The sequence below is a fragment of the Ptiloglossa arizonensis genome, chromosome 3 (assembly GCF_051014685.1).
Source record: "Ptiloglossa arizonensis isolate GNS036 chromosome 3, iyPtiAriz1_principal, whole genome shotgun sequence".
Lineage (NCBI taxonomy): Eukaryota > Metazoa > Arthropoda > Insecta > Hymenoptera > Colletidae > Ptiloglossa > Ptiloglossa arizonensis.
The window spans coordinates 20,903,603-20,924,514 of record NC_135050.1 but is presented as its reverse complement, the minus strand read 5'-3'; the positions used below and the strand labels follow the sequence as shown (position 1 = coordinate 20,924,514).

General features: G+C 43.6%; 2 protein-coding genes across 2 annotated transcripts in view; one reads left to right on the top strand and one right to left on the bottom strand.

The window, feature by feature from the left end:
* Positions 1-20,912, bottom strand: part of Rhogef3 (Rho guanine nucleotide exchange factor 3) — a 204,381-nt gene that overhangs the window by 182,112 nt on the left and 1,357 nt on the right. The window contains exon 2 of the mRNA XM_076307274.1: positions 3,639-3,765. The gene's annotated coding sequence lies outside the window, so the exon portion shown is untranslated. The remainder of the gene's footprint in view (positions 1-3,638; positions 3,766-20,912) is intronic.
* Positions 12,776-17,129, top strand: LOC143144646 (venom acid phosphatase Acph-1). The gene is made up of 7 exons (XM_076307279.1): positions 12,776-12,987; positions 13,184-13,291; positions 13,721-13,986; positions 15,159-15,315; positions 15,387-15,510; positions 15,612-15,826; positions 15,922-17,129. The coding sequence occupies exons 1-7, from the start codon at positions 12,895-12,897 to the stop codon at positions 16,204-16,206; spliced, it is 1,248 nt and encodes a 415-aa protein (XP_076163394.1). The 5' UTR covers positions 12,776-12,894; the 3' UTR covers positions 16,207-17,129.

Below are 20,912 nucleotides of genomic sequence, written 5' to 3'. Positions count from 1 at the left end.
ATTGCGAACGACTCGATCGTCGCTCGTTTTCGTGAATCGGACCGCTTCTCGCTCGATTCTATAAATTCAGAAAAGAGAACGTCCGAGAAACGATCGATATTGAAAGTTTCGCACCCGTTTTCTCGTCGGTCGAATGCGAACGTTGGCTAGCAGGTTTCGTTGGTAACGTTGGCGTTTCGTCGAGTAATCCTGTTTCGTAATTAAACCGTTTGCCGTGCATTACCGGAGCCAATCGTGCAACAAACGCCCAGATCGTTAGAAAAGAACGAACGAGGGGGAACGCCAGAAGCAGCTTTTTCCACCAGTAATTTTGATTTTCAAGGATTTCAATTACGGTGGGCACCAGTGGTCTTAATACGACTCCGAGTCAATTTGCGCGGTAACTTTATCAACTTTCCTTTAAGCTTCTATGTAACGTCTGGCCCCGTGACGGGGCGAAGTTTCCGAGAGGAATGAATGAAAATGACGATAATACCTCAACGGCTCGTTCCGTGCGCAGTTAAATTTCTAAACAGTTCGTTGCGCTCGATTCGATGATAATTATCGCGAAAGCCGTTAAAGTTTACCAATTTGCCACTTTTGCGTCACAAGAGAAACTTGTTACGGTTTTAGCCGCGCTCGGTTTGTTCGTAATCGTTTCACCTGTTAATTATTTCGGTTTTCGATCGACATAATTAGCACCGATCGAGATATATTTTAACGAAGATGCGGCAACGGAAACGCGAACGAACCTTTTTCAACGATTCCAATATTTTTCGACATTTTCGACGGAAAAATCATTTACCGCCTACCTCGCTTCCTTTCGACGCTTCTCCACGCTTCCATTATCGAACACTTTTACGTGCGCGAACATTGAATTTACCACGTGTCATTCAAGAAACCGCGGTTTCATCGATTCCTGAACGACCGTCCTTCGCGTCAACTTCCGGGTTATCGAAAACGAATAGAAACAGCATATCGTGTACGCGACCCTTTCGGGCGAGTATCGAGCACGTATATTATTCGAAATTGTTTAAAAACATTTATTAAAAAGTGCTTCGCGGCATCGTCCGCGGCCTCGTTGGATCGACTTTTTAAGTAGAGCGATGAACGAGCGTTATTAAAATTGTTCCAAGTTGACATTGCGACGAAAGGAGAATAATTCGCGTGCTCGAAAAAAATTTATTTCAATTCTTCCCCGAGCGACAACGTTGTACGAGACAAGTTTCGTCCGAAAAACGTCATATTTACTCGCGGAGAGGACGAATAGTTGAAACGACTCGGCGTAAAATTTATGATGGCAATTTAGACAGTGGGACTTTTAGAGAAACTTTGAAACACGTGGACAAACTGTGACAGATCGTGACAAAAGTCACGAGGAAGAAGAAACTCGGTTAAAACGTTTCTCCAAAGGTTCGATCTAAAAATACGAAAATGGAATATGAAATGTTGAGGAACTTCCCTTCCTCATTGTTTTACTTACGTGCTATCATTTATCGGTACGTTCTAAGAATTGGATGGAAAATCGTAATCGTAAAAATGTCTGCGATCAACATTTTTTTATAAAGAATTCAGAGATTGACGAGATAAATTTTCTACGAATTTTCGAACGTCGAGGGAACAAGCGACATCAATTATTTAAATTTTTATTCCAAGGCTGTACATATTTCTGAGGGGACGAAGGAAAGATCAAGATAACCGTATAAAAGCATCGTGGCTTATCTAACGCTTAAATGTTGCTAATTCCCTCGTAATCCCTTAAAATAAGTTAAGCTCGAAAATAAACTCTGGACAGCTTTCCTGATCGAACGATCGGCCGAAGAGGAATAAAATTTACCATCTGTATTAGATTCTCGCTTGGTGAAGAACACTAATTTTAACCATCAACGGATTTAACGTTAAACGACATTTATCGATTTTCTTGCAACTTGAAAGCTCGTAATTGTCGATCGAGTTAAGTCGATTAATTTCGTCGAACAACGATAGAATCGTACAATTGGAGTAGACTAATTGTTATTTTGCGATTTTAAATTGACCGACTGCGATCTCGAACGACTGTTCGTGTTATTGTCAGCTTTCGTAAACCGTTACTGAACTTTGCTGGTAGCCGAGGAGCATCACAGAGAATAATTTATAACTTTTAAGCGGATTAATTTACAGCCGGGAGACTTACTTGCCACCGCGTTGAATTAAAATGTTTCGTACGTTCGATAGTTATGAAAAATTCAGATCTCAAACCGAGAAAGAGTGATACACACCGGACGCGGGCTTTGTAAACGTAAAAGTTTAATTTGTATCGAAAATTTCCGCGCGATGCTCGCAAATAAAAGTAAACGGGCTAAAACGGAGTCACGTCGGTTTATGAATTGACAAGTAAATATTCAAGGCCGTAAGATTACCAAGAGTAGCGCGAGATCTGAAACTCATCAAATATTTCGTCCATATTCTGAACACTCTGGTGGATAAAGTTCTGCATCGGTTTTAGTAGCGAGTAACCTTTGCTCTGCAGACTTAATACGATCAAAAGTTTCTTATTAATATGCTCGGCGTCAAGTTTGATGGAAACCGTAGAAAGAAAAATGAAACTACCGAACCAATATACAGAGGGAAGAACGAATTGAAAGTAAATTTCTCATCTTTTGGTGGAAAGTAGACACTAGACTGGAGTTCTGCAATCGTTGCGCGCGAAAAGCTCGTCTTCCGTGAGAATTCGAGTAAAGAAATTTTTCTCTTTAAATATCTTCTTCAACGTTACCGATCCGTGTGCGTGTACGATCGAAGCGTCAAAGTCGTTATCGAACTTCGGCTATTAACGAAGTTCTCGCGATTTAATCGCCCGATGGTTCGTAAAACCGGAAATATATTACCTGCGTAATGTATGCACGAAACATTACATTTTAAGATTTCCATACTCTTCTCGAGCTTTTCACGATTGCGTTCAACGACGAACTTTGAACGTAACGCGAACCTCTTTCCTGGCACAAATGAACGTTTGATCCGGAGGTTATCTTACCGTGGATTACATGTTAGCACACGTGACCCCGTTTATTGCAAAATAAATTCAATTTCATCTAGAATCGGAGACTGAATGCACCGGTGTTAATGGAATACAGCTTGCTGGATGTGATACGCTCGACTGGGGCTTTGGACTCAATTGAGAAATAGCTACGAGGTTTGATTTAACGGAGCGTGAAAAAAAATCCAGCGTACACAAAAGAAACGAAAAATATACGCGGTCGGTACGATAGGGCTGTTTCGCGTAAGAAATTAATGCTTCCATTTACTTTGCATGCAATCAAGCGGGACGTAACGCAAGTCGTAACCATAATTATTATTATATCTGTTGGTCCGATAATCTTTGCTGCGAGTCACGGCTCGACTATGAACGAGAATAGCCACTGGACGAGAAAAGAGCATTACGGAAGCGGTACGCGGAGCGAAAAGAATTAGAAGCGTGCAATGTATGCAGAAAGAAATTAGCGCCCGATGCGAGAGAAAGTAAAAACTAACATCGAGAAGTAAAATCCGTGACGACGCTATTGTAAAATAATCGCGTTCCCTGTACGATCGTTAGGTTCGCGTTCCAAGTGTGCGATAAACTATTCTGCGTTTCTCCGTTCGTCGATACGAATAAAATTTTGGAAAAGAATACGACTCACCTTCACCTTGATCCTTTTCCGCGCGTAGTAACGTCGTTGATACCGTGCAATAAATGCGTCCTCTTCTCGTAGAAATTTATCAACGTCGAGCGAACTTAGCTCTGCGTTAAACAGCAGCAAGGTCGATCTGAAACAAGTACAATAAATAAGAGAGAAAATATCGACGAGAAAAATACTTTTATCGTTCAAGCTCGACCGCTGCAACAGATACGATTGAATAACTCGAGGCTCGGAGGACAATTGAATCCCGGAACCGACGAATCGAGTCCCGAGTCAACACGAGACCCAAGCCAAGCCGCCCCAAGATCGTACAACGTCAATCAAATCGTTTCGACGCGAACGGTGCTCGTGCACGATTCGTGTTGCCCGATCGGCCCGTAATTATAAATTTCGATGAACCAAGTGACACACAACTCGAAACCAATCAATGTGCAAATACAATCCAGCAACGAAAATATAGCCGGGAGCCTTGGAAAATTTTGAAGGATGAGGAACGGACGAGGAACCTGTGCAGGAGTATTATCGATATTCGAAGGACGATCACGCTACCTCTGTGCGCATTATGTGGGTTACTAGTCCAAGGTTCAACTTCGTTCGTGTCCTGGAACGTAAGCTCGTTTGTACACTGGATAATTTACTCGTACTTCCGGTGACCTATATTCTTACCCAGGATCCGTCTCATCCTAGACGAATTTTTATTTTTTCCTCGAATACTTTGCACTAATTTGGTTACCGTAGATACAAACAACCGCTTCGTCCAGTTGCTTTCCAATTAGACTCCACTGTTGCACATTCCGTTGCACTTTTCTTTCGGTTTTATCCGTTGTCTTGTTCCTACAATTTCGATACATACCCTTTATACTTTTCTAAGGTACTTACGTGCTTAAATGTTTCCTAAATATCGTACTACAAAGGTTCATTTTGGCGTGTGAAATTCTCGAATGCACCACCGAACGAAACGTACCAAGGGTTGTACAGTTGCAATGTCTCTACGTTTCTTTCCTCGAGACATTTTCGAATCTTTGTGAATACGCGAATAACGGTTCGAATTTTCGGCTGTTATTTCAATAACTGTTTTCATGGATGGAAACTATATTATTGAATTAAGACGGGCAGAGTACGAAATCGTCTGACCGGTCTCTATCGATTTCGGGCAGATCTACCGTGGTTCCTATAGAAGGAAGTTGTTCCCGAACGTGCCTTCGCACCCTACGACGTCTGTCGATACGTTATTCAATTCCATGGTATTGGATTTCCCTTCTCGGCGGTCTACAGGCAGCCAGGCTACGACTGCAACTACAGCTACAGCAGCTAGGAACGATGCGGTTCTATCAGGGTATTCGTCGATCCTTTTTTTTCCTTGTTTCCCTGTTTCGACGTTCGACAGACTGCGTACCGTGCAAAAAAATGTTTGCGAAGTCGGTTAGTGGTAATCTTGTGACCTAAATGATTAAAATCCTTCGAGAGACGCGCGCCGTCGCGGAAAATTTTCCGCAGCTCGCAATTCGTGTACATAAAGTTCCTATTTGAACAGTCCGATACGAGCATGCGTTTAAATAGATTTATTAATAGGTTAAATTCCCGTCAACCTCGCGTTCGAGTTCTCTTCGATAACGATCGAAAGGAACAAAATATCGTCTCGCGACAGAATAAAGAAGAAATATGCAATTGCACGAACACGAGGAAGAATCGATACACTCTCGATGTCACATTCTTTCCACTATTCGTTCAAACGAATATTTGTATCGGGTTACATCATCGTTTAAACTGTATTTACATCCTATAAGCCTGTCATTGAAATTTTCAGAAAATTGACTAAGAACACGATTTGAATGATAAATTTCTGTCTCGTACGTGTTGCAACTTGGAGTTTACGCGGACTTGATCGTGCAACCTGAACCTCGATATCTCCGTATTTTAAATAGGCCGAGTCATTTAATAAAGGCAAATGTATTTCTCGTTCAATGCTGTTTCACTCATTAAAAATTATAATGCATAAGTGATTGCTGATTATAAAAGCGACAGACACGTGGCCGTACACTCGGGATAAGAAGCTCGTCTAATTTGTGACGCTGTTGCCTTGCAGTCTGGAACATCCATTATTAATTGTGCACCTAATAATGGGAACTTCACTCTACATCTCGTACCAACGAGAAGGTTGTATATCTGCATTCGAATTAAAATTCATGCACAACCTTAGAAACGAACTCGAGCATCGTTAGGGCTCAGCGACCACGTTGAATATCGCGTTGTCGATTAACTAGAGAAACGTAACGACGCGATCATTCGTCCTTAAACTTGATTACTAGTTTGCGCCATCGAAATAGGAAATTTTTCTTCGACGACGCAAAAAAAGTCCGCGTCGCGAGTGGATGTTTTTGCAAAAAAAAAAAAAAACTCCAATAATCGAGCAGGAAGTAAATTGTGGAAACTACTTAAGATTTCAAACGCAACTTCGGCACTGTAATTTTATCTATGCAACACGGTGCAAACGCGTATAAACGGTCGCGTAGTCGGTCGATTCGGAATATTATATCTCGTCAATTCGTTACACGACATCTACTCGTATTGTGTAATTTTTCTTCTTTTTAAATTTATTACCGATGATTAGCACACTATAACATACGGATGATCATATTTTTCTTCTTCTTTTATCTCAAACGTGATATACGAGGATTTTATGCCTCAGAAGACATTAATACATTTTGGATCCGGCATTCTAATTTTTTTTTTAGCCTCTGCTCCGTTCACTTTTATGTCCGTCCGTTGCCGCAAGGTCGTCAGATTAAGGATCAGTGTGTTCCACGTCCGAAGAGAATTGTTCTTTTGCGCGGGCAAACAGTCGTAAAGAGAATCCGCTGCATATAATCGAGGGAACACGGAGCCGAGGCACTCCGCTCGCCATTTTTCGGTTCCGATTTTTATTCGTTTTCGACGCGCGTAAACGTTTCTTCGCGATCGGTGCGATCGGTGCGATCGGTGGGTGAATAAATTCGTCTCGTAATTCCAACAACGAGAAATTCCAGCAACGTGCGCGCAGGTAGGTAACTACGAGCCGTATTACTCGCGGAGGAAAACTCGATCCAAGGTTACCGCAACCTTGAACGTGTGTTCGAATGGCCGATACATCAGTCCAGAGATGTTTCGATGGATAAAAGTCCAGCCGTTGGATCGAATCTTTAAAAAGAGAAACGAACGGTGGGAAGAAATCGCTGAGAACGAGAAAAGAGAACAGTAACGGTCTAACGGAATTTTTTCACACGATGACGCGACTCTTCGTATCACGAGATCAACAAACGTTGAGAGCTAAGAATCGATGGCTGATAGAAACACCATCGCGTATTTTTAAACCAGGCGGAATTAATCGTCGGTTCGTGGAACAAAATAACACGGACAATTAATTATCGTGTATCATTACGATCACCGTGGACAATTTACTTACGTGTACAAGGGTACTCGCTCGTCCGCAGAAACGAACGTCATCCCGACGAGCGACTATCGGATAAGTTGCTCGGAAAAAATAATCAAAAGTCTCCGGTTGTGTGCAACGGAAACAGGATTGTGACTTACGTAACGTTATTTCCGTCACGTTTGTTTTTAATAAGAGAGAATTTTTCGAATTCTCTCGGCGTGGTTAACGCCTTCGAGAGTAAATTAAAACCGGAGTGTAACAAAGTTTTAGCGTAACCGAGAACCGTCGAGAAAACTCACGCACAGCTGATGGTCGGAGAAAGGATCGTGAGCTGTATTTATCTATTGGTCGATAATGAAATATGTATGGGCAAACGCTTACAAAGGTCAAGACGAGGTATACAAACAGGTATGCGGGCAGACACTTGCGTAGAAATTTCAACGAAAGCGACGAGATTTCAAAAGTCCGTCGTTCGACGATTCGGCCGAGAAATTGCACGCCTGTCTATCGGGCAACGAGTCTCGGTATTGCTATCCGTTTATTTAGATAAGAAAGTGCACCATTAACGTTCTTCGCTATACGCGTCATTTAATCTCCGTTGCATATTATATCCACCGCGAGTGTACTATCTTCGCGATAAAAAGAAACGAGGAACAAATACCTTCGCCCGTCTATTCGCGTCTACGGTATTTTTCAGTTATTATTATTTTTTCTCTTTTTTCCCCTCCCCTCCCCCCCTTTTTTTTACGAAGGCTTCATAAATTTCGCGATAATCTCGCGACGCCGGCCGCAAGATACATAAAACCGCGCGAATGCATACACGCGAAAAGAAATACCGGAGTTCAAGTTTTAATACATCACCGGCGTTATTCCCTTTATATAAAATTTTATGAATCCTTTTCAGCGTGGATTCGCCGTGCGAAAAGAAGCGGATAATACCGACCCTCGGCGGCAGAGAGTGTCTTTTTAAAAATTCATTAAGAACACAGGCGGTACGGTTGTTAGAGGTTATGGTCTTTCAAGACCGGTTTACTTTTTTTCACCCCCTTAATATGCGTGTCCGCAATGAGACAGAGGCGTGTATCGGGCCGCTTTATTCACGACACACCTACAACTCGTTCCTCCTGTGACGCTCCGCTGCGTTAGTTTCTTTCCGCGCCCACGACCCTGTGACGCGTTTCATTGCACATCAACGCGGGGAAAATAAATTATGCACGGTATCGGGAGCGATTCGTCATTGTCACCTGCCCGCTGGTTTCAGAGCGGTGGATACGCGATCGGGATGTTCAGCGAGGAATCGCGACCAGTATTTCTAATAGGGAATCGATCGTTTGGTTTAACGATCCGGGGAAATGTCTTCCAGCGTTTAATATCGCGAACTTTGAAGAGAAATCTTTTCGCGAGATCCGGAACGGAAGTTGTCGATGTTCGAAAGTCTCGAAACGCGCGAAAAATGTCGAGTGCCGGTTGGATGTCTCGGCGCAACCTTGTTCGCAAACACCGATCTAAAAATGTGTACAGAAGGCGTACAGGATGTTTCAAAAACTGTGAGCGGAATTTTAGAGGCGTATTCAGCGCGCGAAACTGAGAAGAACCGTTCGTTTGTGATTTCTTTCAGCGTGTGATCTTTCAGATGTGTTACAACGTGCACAACTATTTCTAACGCAGCGATACCGATCATCGAAGAAGGTAAAAAATGATCTATTCTTCAAAGTTGTGTATTTTCCCCCAACGACCTCCAATGCCCTTCTATCGAAGATCATTGTACATACGTTGAAACGTTGTATTAGAATGCAAGTAAGTAAAAAGAAAAATTAAATTCGATCTTCGTATATTCTCTGCATCTTCGCGTACCAAAGGAACACTAACGTTAGATTATGTCCCAACATCAGGTGGCCGGTTTTAAACGCATCGCATTCCATAAAGCGACGACGTAGTCGAACGGTACGGGTGAGGGTAACCCTCCTGTGGCCTTGAACGGACAACTAATTCCGATCCTACTTAGAGTATAAATAATTCAATTAAGGTAGTAGCACTCAAGGTTCAACGTCTGATGCATAACTTTGACTATTCGTAAAGAAAAAGGAAACGACCGTGTAATTTATCCCGTAAATTCGCATCGCAAATTTCTTAATAATTATTCCGTCACAAGTGAACGATGGATGCGATATAAAAACTGTTTACTATTTTTATGCATTAAGTACACCCTTAAAAGTGATAATTGGATTTAATGGAACATCCTTTGCACGGTTTATAAATAACATTATTTGCGTTATATAAAGTACATATTTTATAGGGCATCGCGGGTGAATCGGTGTTGATAATTTACCGTTAAACAAAGTTGAAGCGAAGTGTAAAATCGAAAGTGTATAAATACATCGTGCTCCGCTCTTGACATCGTCATAATTTCCACATTTTACGTAAAACAAGAGGTGCACAACGTATTGTATTCGGATTAAACCGCAGATAATTGATTTTTCCGGTTAGAATGATCGCATTGCGACGTTCACTCTGTTTCGTTAGAACATACAATACGGCGCCTGTTAGGCAAAACAATCCATCACCGAAGGTTATTTAGAAGTTAATCGTGATTTCCAACGCACGAGTAAACAAACTCTTATAGCATTCGCTCGATGTTGTTTCGTGCGTACACCGTTAATTTTAGTTTTGTTAAAAATATTATGTATATGTATATGAATATAAACTAAGAAAATATTATATATATTGGCGATAAATACAAAAGAGATCGAGATAAATAGTTTGAGACGCCTTAGCAACGAAAAATTAGAGGATAGTACTCGTTCACGGTATAATATAAATTTCCAACAAAATTTCTTCAAGAACCTTTCGATAAAAAATGGTCCCAAATATATGTAATATTTAAATGAGGTTATTTCGAGAAAATATATTTATTCACGAAATTGATGTTGCGTGTTTCGCATATATTTTACACCGCCTAAAATATTCGCGTACATTTTACACTGCCAAAAGATGACAGACGTTCGAGGGAATTTTTTTGCTCCTTCGTAATGTTTCGAGTATACATACACGTATATCTCAGATTCTCATTTAGCAAACATACGGCCTCGTTGGATTTGTTTCGACGAATCTTACGTAGAAGAATGTTTTACCTCGTGGTTGGTAAACTTTTATTTCGTACAGCTGTAAGAAGAAAGTTCGGTAAATGAATTAGAAAGTTCTATACCTTCGCTGAAAATACTAACGAGGAAATTTGCACATTCTACCGTGGAGTCTCATTGGTCGGAAAGAAAATGCTAACTACCGCGTAATTAACAGAGTAAACACCATTGCAAGGTGAATTACAATGGATTACATAGTTGCAAACGTATCATCGGAACGCGCGAACAAAACCCGCGTATTACGCTCGGACGATCACCAAAATGCATTTATAACTTTTTTTCAAGAAAAACGTAGGACGCGTTAACGATGCGAAGAATGTATTCGCGCATTTTAACCGAAATACGACCTATTTCGTGTACAAATGTACACTCGCTCTTAATTTTTCGCGCAGCAATTAGAACGAAAAGGTATACGTCGTCGCGATTGTTACTTTAATATTTCCCGCCAACTTTTCAATCGTTTCGAAATGCGTTAACACGTCGGTTGGTTTAATATTAATTTGCAGGCTAATATCAGGTTTCCTTGAAATCACAAGCGTGACTCGTACCAGGAAAAAACGTGAGGACGATTGTGTCAGGATTGCTAAACTAGGAATCCTATAGGTACGTCGAGAAGTGCAAAAATAAAGCGAGATGATTGATATAATTAAAGATATTTGAGCAAAAAAAAAAAAAGAGAGGAAAAAAGAAAAACAAGTATACGATGGAGAAGCGAGATTCCTACGATATTTGTCCTTCTGTTTTAAGCGTGGATAATCGTTCTTCCATACCGAATGCAAATCGCTCGTAAATACACGTTCAAGGTGTTACTTTCGTAGTTGAACGACTCGTCCGATTCGTTGCTTACAGTGAAAATCACAATGATTGGTAATGCGCGACATTAAAGTTCCGGGATCAATTTGTACTATTGATCGTGCACATGTACAACACTACCGAGTAAATATTACAAGGCGAATGGTCATTGCACCACAATGTAGTGCTAATGTCGCAATCAAATAAAGGTTACTGATAACAATCGAGCCGACGGACGTATCCTTGATAAACGGTACGAGTATCCGCGCTTACTATTGAAAACTTACGAAACTGGAACGCGTGTAGGCTAGGACACTTAGTCGCAATTTGTTCGTATTTTCATTAAATGCAAAACCTATTCTCGGACAAAGAAAAACATTCGCTCGGAAATTATTGTCGATTATTGCCGCCTCCGAGGAGACGAGATCGCTTCGACGAATCAGGACCACGCTCGCGCGGAGGAAATCTTGCAAAACGTTGCACGATTTTCCTTGTGAATTCCCGAGACTTCGGTCTACGTGGAACAGGGAAGTGGACGAAAATGTACACGACACGGGAAAGAATCGTTAGGGAAATATTCTCGGTAAAACGTCAAGTTCCTGCGAAAAACAAATTCAAATAAACAGGAAACTGTTTTATAATACTAGCTTCTAGGCGTTCACAGGTAAATTTTAATCAAATAAATATCTACAAGTTTGTACGAAACGTATCATTACACTAACAAGATGGATCGCGAATAGATGTAAATTTTTCAATTGTACAATCAACGTGCGAAACGCACTATTATTACTTCCATACACTCTAATTGGACACGCTGAGTCACTATTCACTATTTCTGCGATTAAATATGTCATCGTCACGATCGTTAACAAGTTCCCGTTTTCAAGAAAAGGATTTTCGCAATATTGATACAAAATCGTCACCAGCGCTGTGACGCTCCAACGTCGAAGTGCATTTAACCCTTTGCGCACAAAGATTCTTCCGTGACGAAGAACTCACGGATGATATTTCTTGGAACAAAAATTACGCGCAACATCGAACCTAAATTTTTTCCTTCGATATTTCGTACGTACATCTTCGTATCTCACGAGACGAAACCATCGAATGCAAAGTCTTGCGATTTTCCAGGTTGCGGTACCGCGTCGCGTTCTTGCTTCAAATTCTACAACCCCGAGTCGCCTTTCGAGGGAAGAGGGTCAAAACGCGATTTCCAAAATGAAAACACAATTTGTATTACGTAACGGTGACTCGAGTACCTCGAAACAACACCGATCTGTCGTCGGACCGAGACTATTTCCCCGTGATCGTAAAAAATAATATAAAGGAAAAAAAAAAAGAATGAAAACGTAATGAAAAAATATTATTCGCGGTTTATTGTCATAACGGATTACGTAACTCGAAATAAGGTCGCTGGCCACTTTCTCCGGCGTCCGTTTAATTTCGAACGTCGGATTAAGCAACGCTCGATGGTGTATCAGACGAGATTCGGCTGCGCGGGCTGCACGTCCGATAGAGAGTACCTTCAAGGCAATCCGCGGTAATCTTTGTTTAACGATGAAACACGGTCTTCCCGAGGATATGAAGTTGAACTCGGAGGCACCCAGACCGGGGGACAAGCTCCGCCAGATTTCCCATTCTTTGAGTACGTGGCCTTCGAGGAGCACCACGATCGCGACTCCGCAGCGGGAAAAGGATCAACGTAACGAGCAAAAACGGGGAACCGACGATAAAAATCGAGAGAACTGCAAACCTGTTCGCCTGTGTTCCTTATCCACCCCCACTCGACGAGTTGTTTTAGATAAGCACCGCCAAGAATATATACTTCTTCGTAGATCGTGGAGAGAAATTGTGCATTCCGGACGTAGCTGTCCTCCTGTCTCGCTTCTTCGCCGTATCAGTGTCGACGAAAAACATGTTGGCCCGTCGCTCGATCTCGTGTCTCGCCCTTCTGTTCGTCGTTGTCAACGTGGCCGACTGTGATCTGGATTTACAATTGTTGCACGTGGTAAATCGACACTTTTGTTCTCCTCTTTTTTTTTCCCCGTTTTCCTCGCTTTCGGTGAGAACCGTGCGCTCGCGCGCGCCAACGCGTCGTGTACGAGCCAGAAGCATATCGCGCGGGAAAAAGTGAAAAATCGTCAAAAATGTCGCGTAAAGTCGCGAAATTCGAGCGAAATTAACAGTTGAATGTGTTTTTAAAGGTATTTCGACACGGTGAGAAAGTGCCACACCGAGAGTTTCAGAATTATCCCAACGATCCCTACCGGGAGTATTCGTACTACCCAATGGGTAACGGAGACTTGACGAACGTAAGTAACAATAATCAACGGTGTACACGTATTCTTTGTATTTTTCGTCGTTTTCTACGTATTCCTTTGATATTATTTTGAGAATCTTTTTCTCGGTGAATGCTTTAATATTCGACTCGTTCTCACTTTTGCAAACTTTCGCATTAATACGACCGTAAGAGATCGATTCTTCTCGGAGGTGGAGATTTCATTCAAAATGATATTTAAATTCGCGAACAGTTAACGCATCGATTCGCTCGCGAGTGTTTTTTTCGAATTATTTGCTTTCGTGCAGTTGCCTCGTGTTCAATTAACTGCGCTTAAGACAATAATAAAGACGACCGTTCACATTATCGAGTTTCGCTCATCATCGTGAAGCAATTACGAAGCAATTAACGATACGCATCGACAAACATACATAAATGGTAATTGTTTCGTGCACCTATGCAGCAAGGTAAGCTGCGTGAATACAGGATCGGGACAATGCTCCGTGAACGTTACGATCGATATTTCGGGCCAGATTATTGGCCGGAGAAGATCTATGCCAGATCAACGGAAGTCCCAAGGACTCAGTTGTCTCTGCAGCTAGTCCTGGCTGGATTATTCCCACCCTCGGAGAAGCAAATTTGGAACCCGCGTCTACGCTGGATTCCAACAGCGACGTTCTTCGTGCCCTACGAAGACGACAATCTCTTGTTCCCTCATCACTGTCCGAGGTAATTATTTTAGCGTTCTCGTTCGTTAACGAAACGATGCGAAATATTCGCGAAAATCACGGATAAAGCCGGGCGCGCGAAATAAAACCAATTCGAGGTAAATTCGACGAGAAATTCCTTTGGATTTTTAAGATACGTCCGGAAGCATCGTTCTCGAAATGTTGCACAAAAGGTTGATTGTCACGAACGTGTCGAATCACGATTGTTTTCCAACGGTTCGTTCTTATTTACATTCGAAATCGTCGGGTTCTCCCGAATGCAAGTAAGCGCGATACTCGTTGTTATCTTTTAACGATATTTTACTTTCCGAAAAAAGAAACGAAACGTACGGTACAGACAAGAACGAAAATTGTGACCGCGACCGGTGATAATACGAATCTGTACGCCGATCCGTGATAATTTAAGAAGCCCAAGTATAGCGATTTAAACGTAAAAGATAAAGAACGGAACGTAAGGTCAATCGAGATTAACGAAGTCGATAAGTTCGCATTAATTGAAAATAACCCATGATTCATACGGCAAGGATTATTAAGCCTACTTTGTAGACAGTTTCCTTGCGATGCGATTTAATTACACAACGAATGTCTTCGCTGCGAACTCTCGTTAGGAAATCAGAAAAATACAAAGTACAAAGAAATATTACTCAAATCCGATTAGATTAAACGTAGCAATAATAAAGAAACCAGTCGTTATAAACGAGAACAGGAATAGCCATTCACCGTGACAACGTCGGATTCACGTTCCCTCGGCGACGCGACAAAAATTATTGCAATTTATCACTCTTCGGTAAAAAAGAAAAAATTAATTCGTTCGACACGTTCGCTGGACCCGATTTCGCAACATCTTCGTATACCCCGTGTTATGCAAACTTAATGGAAAGTCATTCGAGCAGGTGAACGATATAAAAAAATCCCGTGTGCGCGCGTGTTTGTCATCGTCAAAAATGAAAGTTCTTACGTCATAGGAGTGCGCGAATGCGCTCCGAAAAAATTGCGAGAACCTACGAACTATGCCTGGACAACGTCCAAACGTAAAACGCTATACTTTAGCGAAAAATTTCGTATCGAACTATTACCCGCTCCCAACATTGTTCTTCGTCGGACCTCGTCGAGCTACAATTATTATTCCCGGCTGAAGGAAATCTGACAAGAAATGATCTCTCGTGCTTCAAGGTACCAGGAAGAATACAGCAAATTCCTTCAACAACCGAGCACGCAGGATATAGTGAACAAGTACAAAAACGTGATGAATTACTTAACCCAGCACAGTGGAAAAGTAATAAACACAACATCCGCGGTGACTTATCTGTACAATTTGCTCAAGGAAGAGGTGAGAGCGTGTTTTCCGTTATCGAGCGAGCATCGAGCATCGACGATCGGTTAAACGTTAAATGATTTCAGGCGTCTCAGAATTTGACTCTTCCGAAATGGACCGAGAGCGTGTATCCCACTCCGATGAAAGAAATACTCGCGCTGGACTTTAGACTGAGGTCGGACACGAGGACGTTGAAACGGTTGAACGGAGGTAGAAGGATACTCACTTTTTACGAAATACGCTTACGGTTTACGAGGTGACGGTCGAAGAAAAAGAAAAAAGAAATGAAACGTTACACGGTATTTCCATAGGTTTGCTGTTGCGTAAAATGGTGGAAGACATCGAGGCGTACAAGGCGGGCAAATTAGAGCCGTACGATAGGAAGGCGTTCCTCTTCTCGGCCCACGAGATGAACGTCGCTGCAGTTGCGAGAGTTTTGGACTTGGACGAGCCCGTTGTGCCTGCATACGGGTCCACCCTAATATTGGAAACTCTGCGCGACAAGAAAGGCACTTACTACGTTCGGGTAAATATTAATTCCGCGCGATAGAGAGACAAGAAGCGATGATTCTCGTCTCGGTCCAGGCTCCGACGCTAAACTTAAACGTGTTTCGACGCCAGGTTTTATTCTGGAGCGGAGTTTCCGAGCAACTGACGATCGAAACGATTCCAGGCTGCGCGGAGCTGTGTCCCTTCGAGAAATTCCTCGTCATCGTAAGCGACCTGGTACCGAGCAACGATGAATATTATTGCCACCCAAATCGGACAATGGACGAGTCGAGAGACGTTACACGGAAAGACAACGTATGCTCCTCGGTATCGAACGTAGCTGTGAGCAACACTTGGTACTGCCTGCTGTCACTTGTCTCTCTCGTGGTACTGTACGCGCGCGGTATCGATCGTTGACTTTGCAACGACCAAGTGTGCAACGATATCGTTACCGTTTCGAAGCCGCGATTAATACGGTTTTCGTCTCGGTAATGTCGTCGCGATCGTTGACACCGGCCGGATGCGTGAAAATGTTGTAGCGAAACTCGTCGAACCGTTCGAATATCTGTGCACCGTAACGAATGGAAAAGAAACGTTCGCGCAAGAAATATAGGCGACCGTAGATAGCAACTTAAGTACAGTACTGTATAGAGATGTAGGACTTTGGCATTAGTATAGTAACGTAGATACTCCTGAAAGTATTAGAATAAACCGCGATATTATTATAATCTCTAGTCAGATGTGTTAATTATAGTCGTGCGGCGCTCGGTTTTCTCATTCGTTACGGGTTGTTGAAAGTTGCCGATTGTGTGTGTATGTGTACGTATACGAGCCTCTTAGAATAAGCTCGATCCGGATCGGAAATGTTCGAAAATTTCACGTTTCGCCGGGTAAAGGGAATCTTATCGTCGGTGAGCGACGGGACGGATATCACGAGTCGTTGATTGGATCGAAAGCGCGTAAGAAATTACGATTCGGACACACGGTTGTAAATAATTGCGGCTCGATCGCGGATCGTTTGGCTCGTGTCGATATCCCGGCGAGGCGAATAAAACGCCCCGTTCGACAGTCGCGAAATAAGAAGAGCGGATTCGATTTGCAAGTCGACGATTCGATTGTTCTATTTTCGTCCGGGTTAAAGGTTCAGGAAACTCCGCGGAATCGAAATAGCCGAATGTTACATCGATCCGTGGTGAGATTACTTTGTCCACGGTTCTCGTTTCGTCGTAGGGTAACGAATGCATCGACGTACGAATCTCGTTTATTACCGAGAGTTGAACGTCGATGGACACCGAAGTTAATAAAAACTTCCTCGTGTACTTCGGAAGTGCACTTTCACAGTCCAAGAACTTTAATTCACTGTCCACGATCCGTGCACTTTTCTTCGAGGCGATTCACCGTGTTCGATCCAATTGCAATTATGGTCGCAGCGGATGTACTCGGTGGAAACAAGTACGGTCAATTTTCAACGAAAACGTTTAGTCGCGAAACGTACACGAACGCGATTATACAAAATTCCAAGACGCGTACTTACGTACTTACTATCGTACAGGACCGTTCTCCTATTTTCTTTTTTTTTTTTTTTTTTTTTGAACCGTGCAAAAATTATAATCGCGCCTTAATTTATCTTCGAGTCGCTGAATCGGTCGATGCGCATCTGAACTACGACGAACGCTTCGAGCATGCAAACGTAACATCCTAGACAGAAAAACCAGTGGCTCGTGTAGAACACGTTGTACAATTCCAACAGCAACACGGTTCGGGTAACCCGGGCTGTAATTTACACAAAATAACGTACGTTAGAGGCGCGTGATGCAAGGCGAGTCGGTAAATTGAATCGCTCGAGCATAGGCACCGAACGACTTCTTAACGAGCGATGTTCCTTCCCTCGCATCAAGATCGCAATTATTTCCAAATTTGCACAAAGAAGGTAACAGTAAGCGGACAGAGTAACAGAGGCAGCCGCGTATTTCATCATATGGAAATGAAGTTTTCATCGCGCAAGTTACAGCCACTTTTCATTAAAATCTAATTAGATCGATGGTCGAGGATAGCTCCGCGCGCGGCGTTACGTAACCTTGTACTTTTAATAACGTAAACGTCGTTCATTTCGCGCGTTGCGCGCGTTCGCGAGTTTCATAAGGCGGCACCAGCCAGCGAGGAAACGCTCGAAACTTCCCGAGATTTGGTTAAAGGAGATTTCGAAGTTGCTCACAATGGGAGACGAGTCGGAACGCTCGGCGCACACGTGCAGGTGTCGCTAGAATGCACCTTTCGAGCGTCGAAGGTATTCTCGCGAAAGCATTCGCGAAATAACTCGCAAATGTATAGCGAAAGCATCGCGATACAGTCAACCGGTACAAACAACTATGTTGTTCGACGTTCCGTTGCTTTTTCCGCGACGTTCGACGAAATTTTTACGTTTACTTTCCACCGTACGATCGGGAAGTACAAATTTTTCGAATAATGCGAACGGGAACGTAATTTTTGAATATTCTTTTTTTTTTTTCTTTTCTTTTTTTCGTTTTCTCCGCTCGGGGCACCGTGATATTCAATCGAGACAAATTGAATCGGTTATCCGTTTTTTTTTTCGTTGCGACGATGACACCGAAAAACAACGAGGCTACTTCCGTGTTTAAAAATGAGAAACGCGCGATTCTCCGAGCGATTGTAAACCTTAACGTTCTCGCACACCGTTCGACGTACAGAGGTTCGCGGTGTTTTGCTCGCTTAACGACGCACCGTGGAATATTTTATGAAATACAATTTATGGTAATTAATCGCGAACGATTGAACGAGGATCTCATCGTGCACCCACACCGATACGTGTAATTTTGCATGAAAAGAGATTCGTCCGGTGCGCAGAACGGGAGAACGTGTGGGAACTCATCGAACGGCAATGCAAACAGTGGCTTCTCAAGGCGAGGATTTCCCAATAGGTATGCGATTATTTAAAAGATAGACGAAGATAAGCAATCGACGGATAAGTACCACAAAGAAATTCCCGAGCCGCATTGCAGAATTCCGACCTTGCATAGCTTCGTGGTGTCGTTCATCGGAACGCGGTTATAATTTCGCGACGGTACCTACCGCGTTGCAACGTGTTCGCGAGTGTGGCCAAATTAATTCGATCGCGCGGCACAAAGTTCGCATTCCATTCGATAAGACACGGTTCGTTGTTTCGTGAACACGTGTACCGTGACGATCGAACAAATAATACCCGCCATTGGCCTCGATCGAACGTTCGTACGATTCTCGTCGGTCTCGGACTCGCGTACTTTTCGCGTGTTTCGTCCTCGCGTTACGTTTACCTTCGTTTTACGCGTTTGTTCCTGTGCCGATTCGCGCCAAACGAGCGTAACGATCGTTCGGAAAGTTTTCCACGGGGTTCGCGTACCGCTTTCGAACCGTAACGGTACATTTGCACCCTTCTCGCGCAAAAGTTGCTCGAAACTCGCCTCGACGACCCGTTCCCTCGCGAACTTTCGAAACGATCTCGCATCGAAACGATTCTTTCCCGCGATACGCGACCGTCTCGTTTGAAAAATGCAGTCGTGGATACCTACCGATCGAATTCGCGCGACGATCGAAGAAACGTCGATTCGCGTGTTTACCGGTGATACGAATTTGTCCACGGTGCGTAATGCGCAACGGTACCTTTACCTGCTCGCGAGGCCGCAACCAACGATCTCCGGTTCGCGCAGCGGTGCGATACGCGCGTACTCGTGAAATTTCCTCGCGAATAAATCGCCCGTATCCGTTCAGAATTCTCCGGTAACGCTCTTTCCTCCGTGTCTCGAGACCCCGTAGCGAACGGTATATCGTTTTTCTCGAGATTTTACGACCGAGTCGTCCTTGCTCGCGCGAAGAAGGTCAAGGTGGATCTCGTTGGATTCGCGGTAAAACCGCGCGCTCCTCTGTCCCAAGTGCGCTGGTACACCGGTGCGAGGGAATCGCGAGCGAAAGTGTTTTCGACTGGTCGTTACGTAATTAAAAATAGGGACTGTCGGTTTCGTGGGAGAGGTTCGTCGTCGGTGAGACGACGCGCCGGAACGAAGAGACAGAGATACGCGAGATACGCGGGAAATTGAGAAGACGCGCGCAAGAGAGGGACCACTTTGTCGCAATCTTTGAAACGGTACGAGAACGGGCTGGGAGGTGCATCGTTCGAGTTTTTCCGCGCGCCTTTCGGTGTTCGCGCGCTAGAACACGTTGCGTTCGTTTTCCAACGCGCGCGAACCAATTGCGCGACGATTACACCGTGCGTAACCTTCGATTGTTTTTGTTTTTTTCCTCGCGATCGTTGATCGCGTGCCGCGATACCGGATCGAAGGAGTTTGAAAAATTGACTCGTTCACCCCGAGTGGATCATCGAGTCTGGGTAACGACGAATGCGAAAAGTTTGAAAAAGTTTCGTACGGTTGGGCGAGACGCGATCCCAATTTCGAATTTGACGTTGAAGCTCGAACGAACGGAGCACGGAACGATATCGCTGTTGATACTTTTTTCCAAACTAGAAGCCGACTCGTGCATCGGATACCCGTCCAAATACCCGTTGCTGTCCGGAACTTTTGTTCGGCAGCCTAAATGGTGAAACCGCGTCCGTGGGATGCGAGTGCATTATCAACGCAAACTGCAACCACGTTGCACCGGTTAATGCGTTTTGTCTGTCTGGATGGAACAGCTCGTCGATCTATTTCCGAAGCCGGTGATCGTCTTGCACCGTGTCTTGAAAAAAATCCTCCAACGACGAGTCAATATTCACGCGAGACCCAACGATACGCTTTCGCGAGCGTGTAATATTATATTTTCGCCTTCGAAGGATCTCGCGAGCACACGGTACCGTGAGCGTGAAACGCGCACCGCGAACCGACGTTGTCACTGAAATATCGAATCGATTATCGGTACGTTATTATTATAATTCCTCGGCGCTACTTACGGCCGCGATTCGATCGCGCGCCAACGCCGCAGAAGCGTGGATAATTGCAAAGCGTAAATTGGAACGTGCGATGGCGGTGACAGCGATGCCTATTATAGCGATAAGTATCGCGAGGCCCGTCGCGATACCGCATTTTCGAAAGGTAAGTGGGAACGGACGAGTTGAAATATTCTCTCGAATTAAG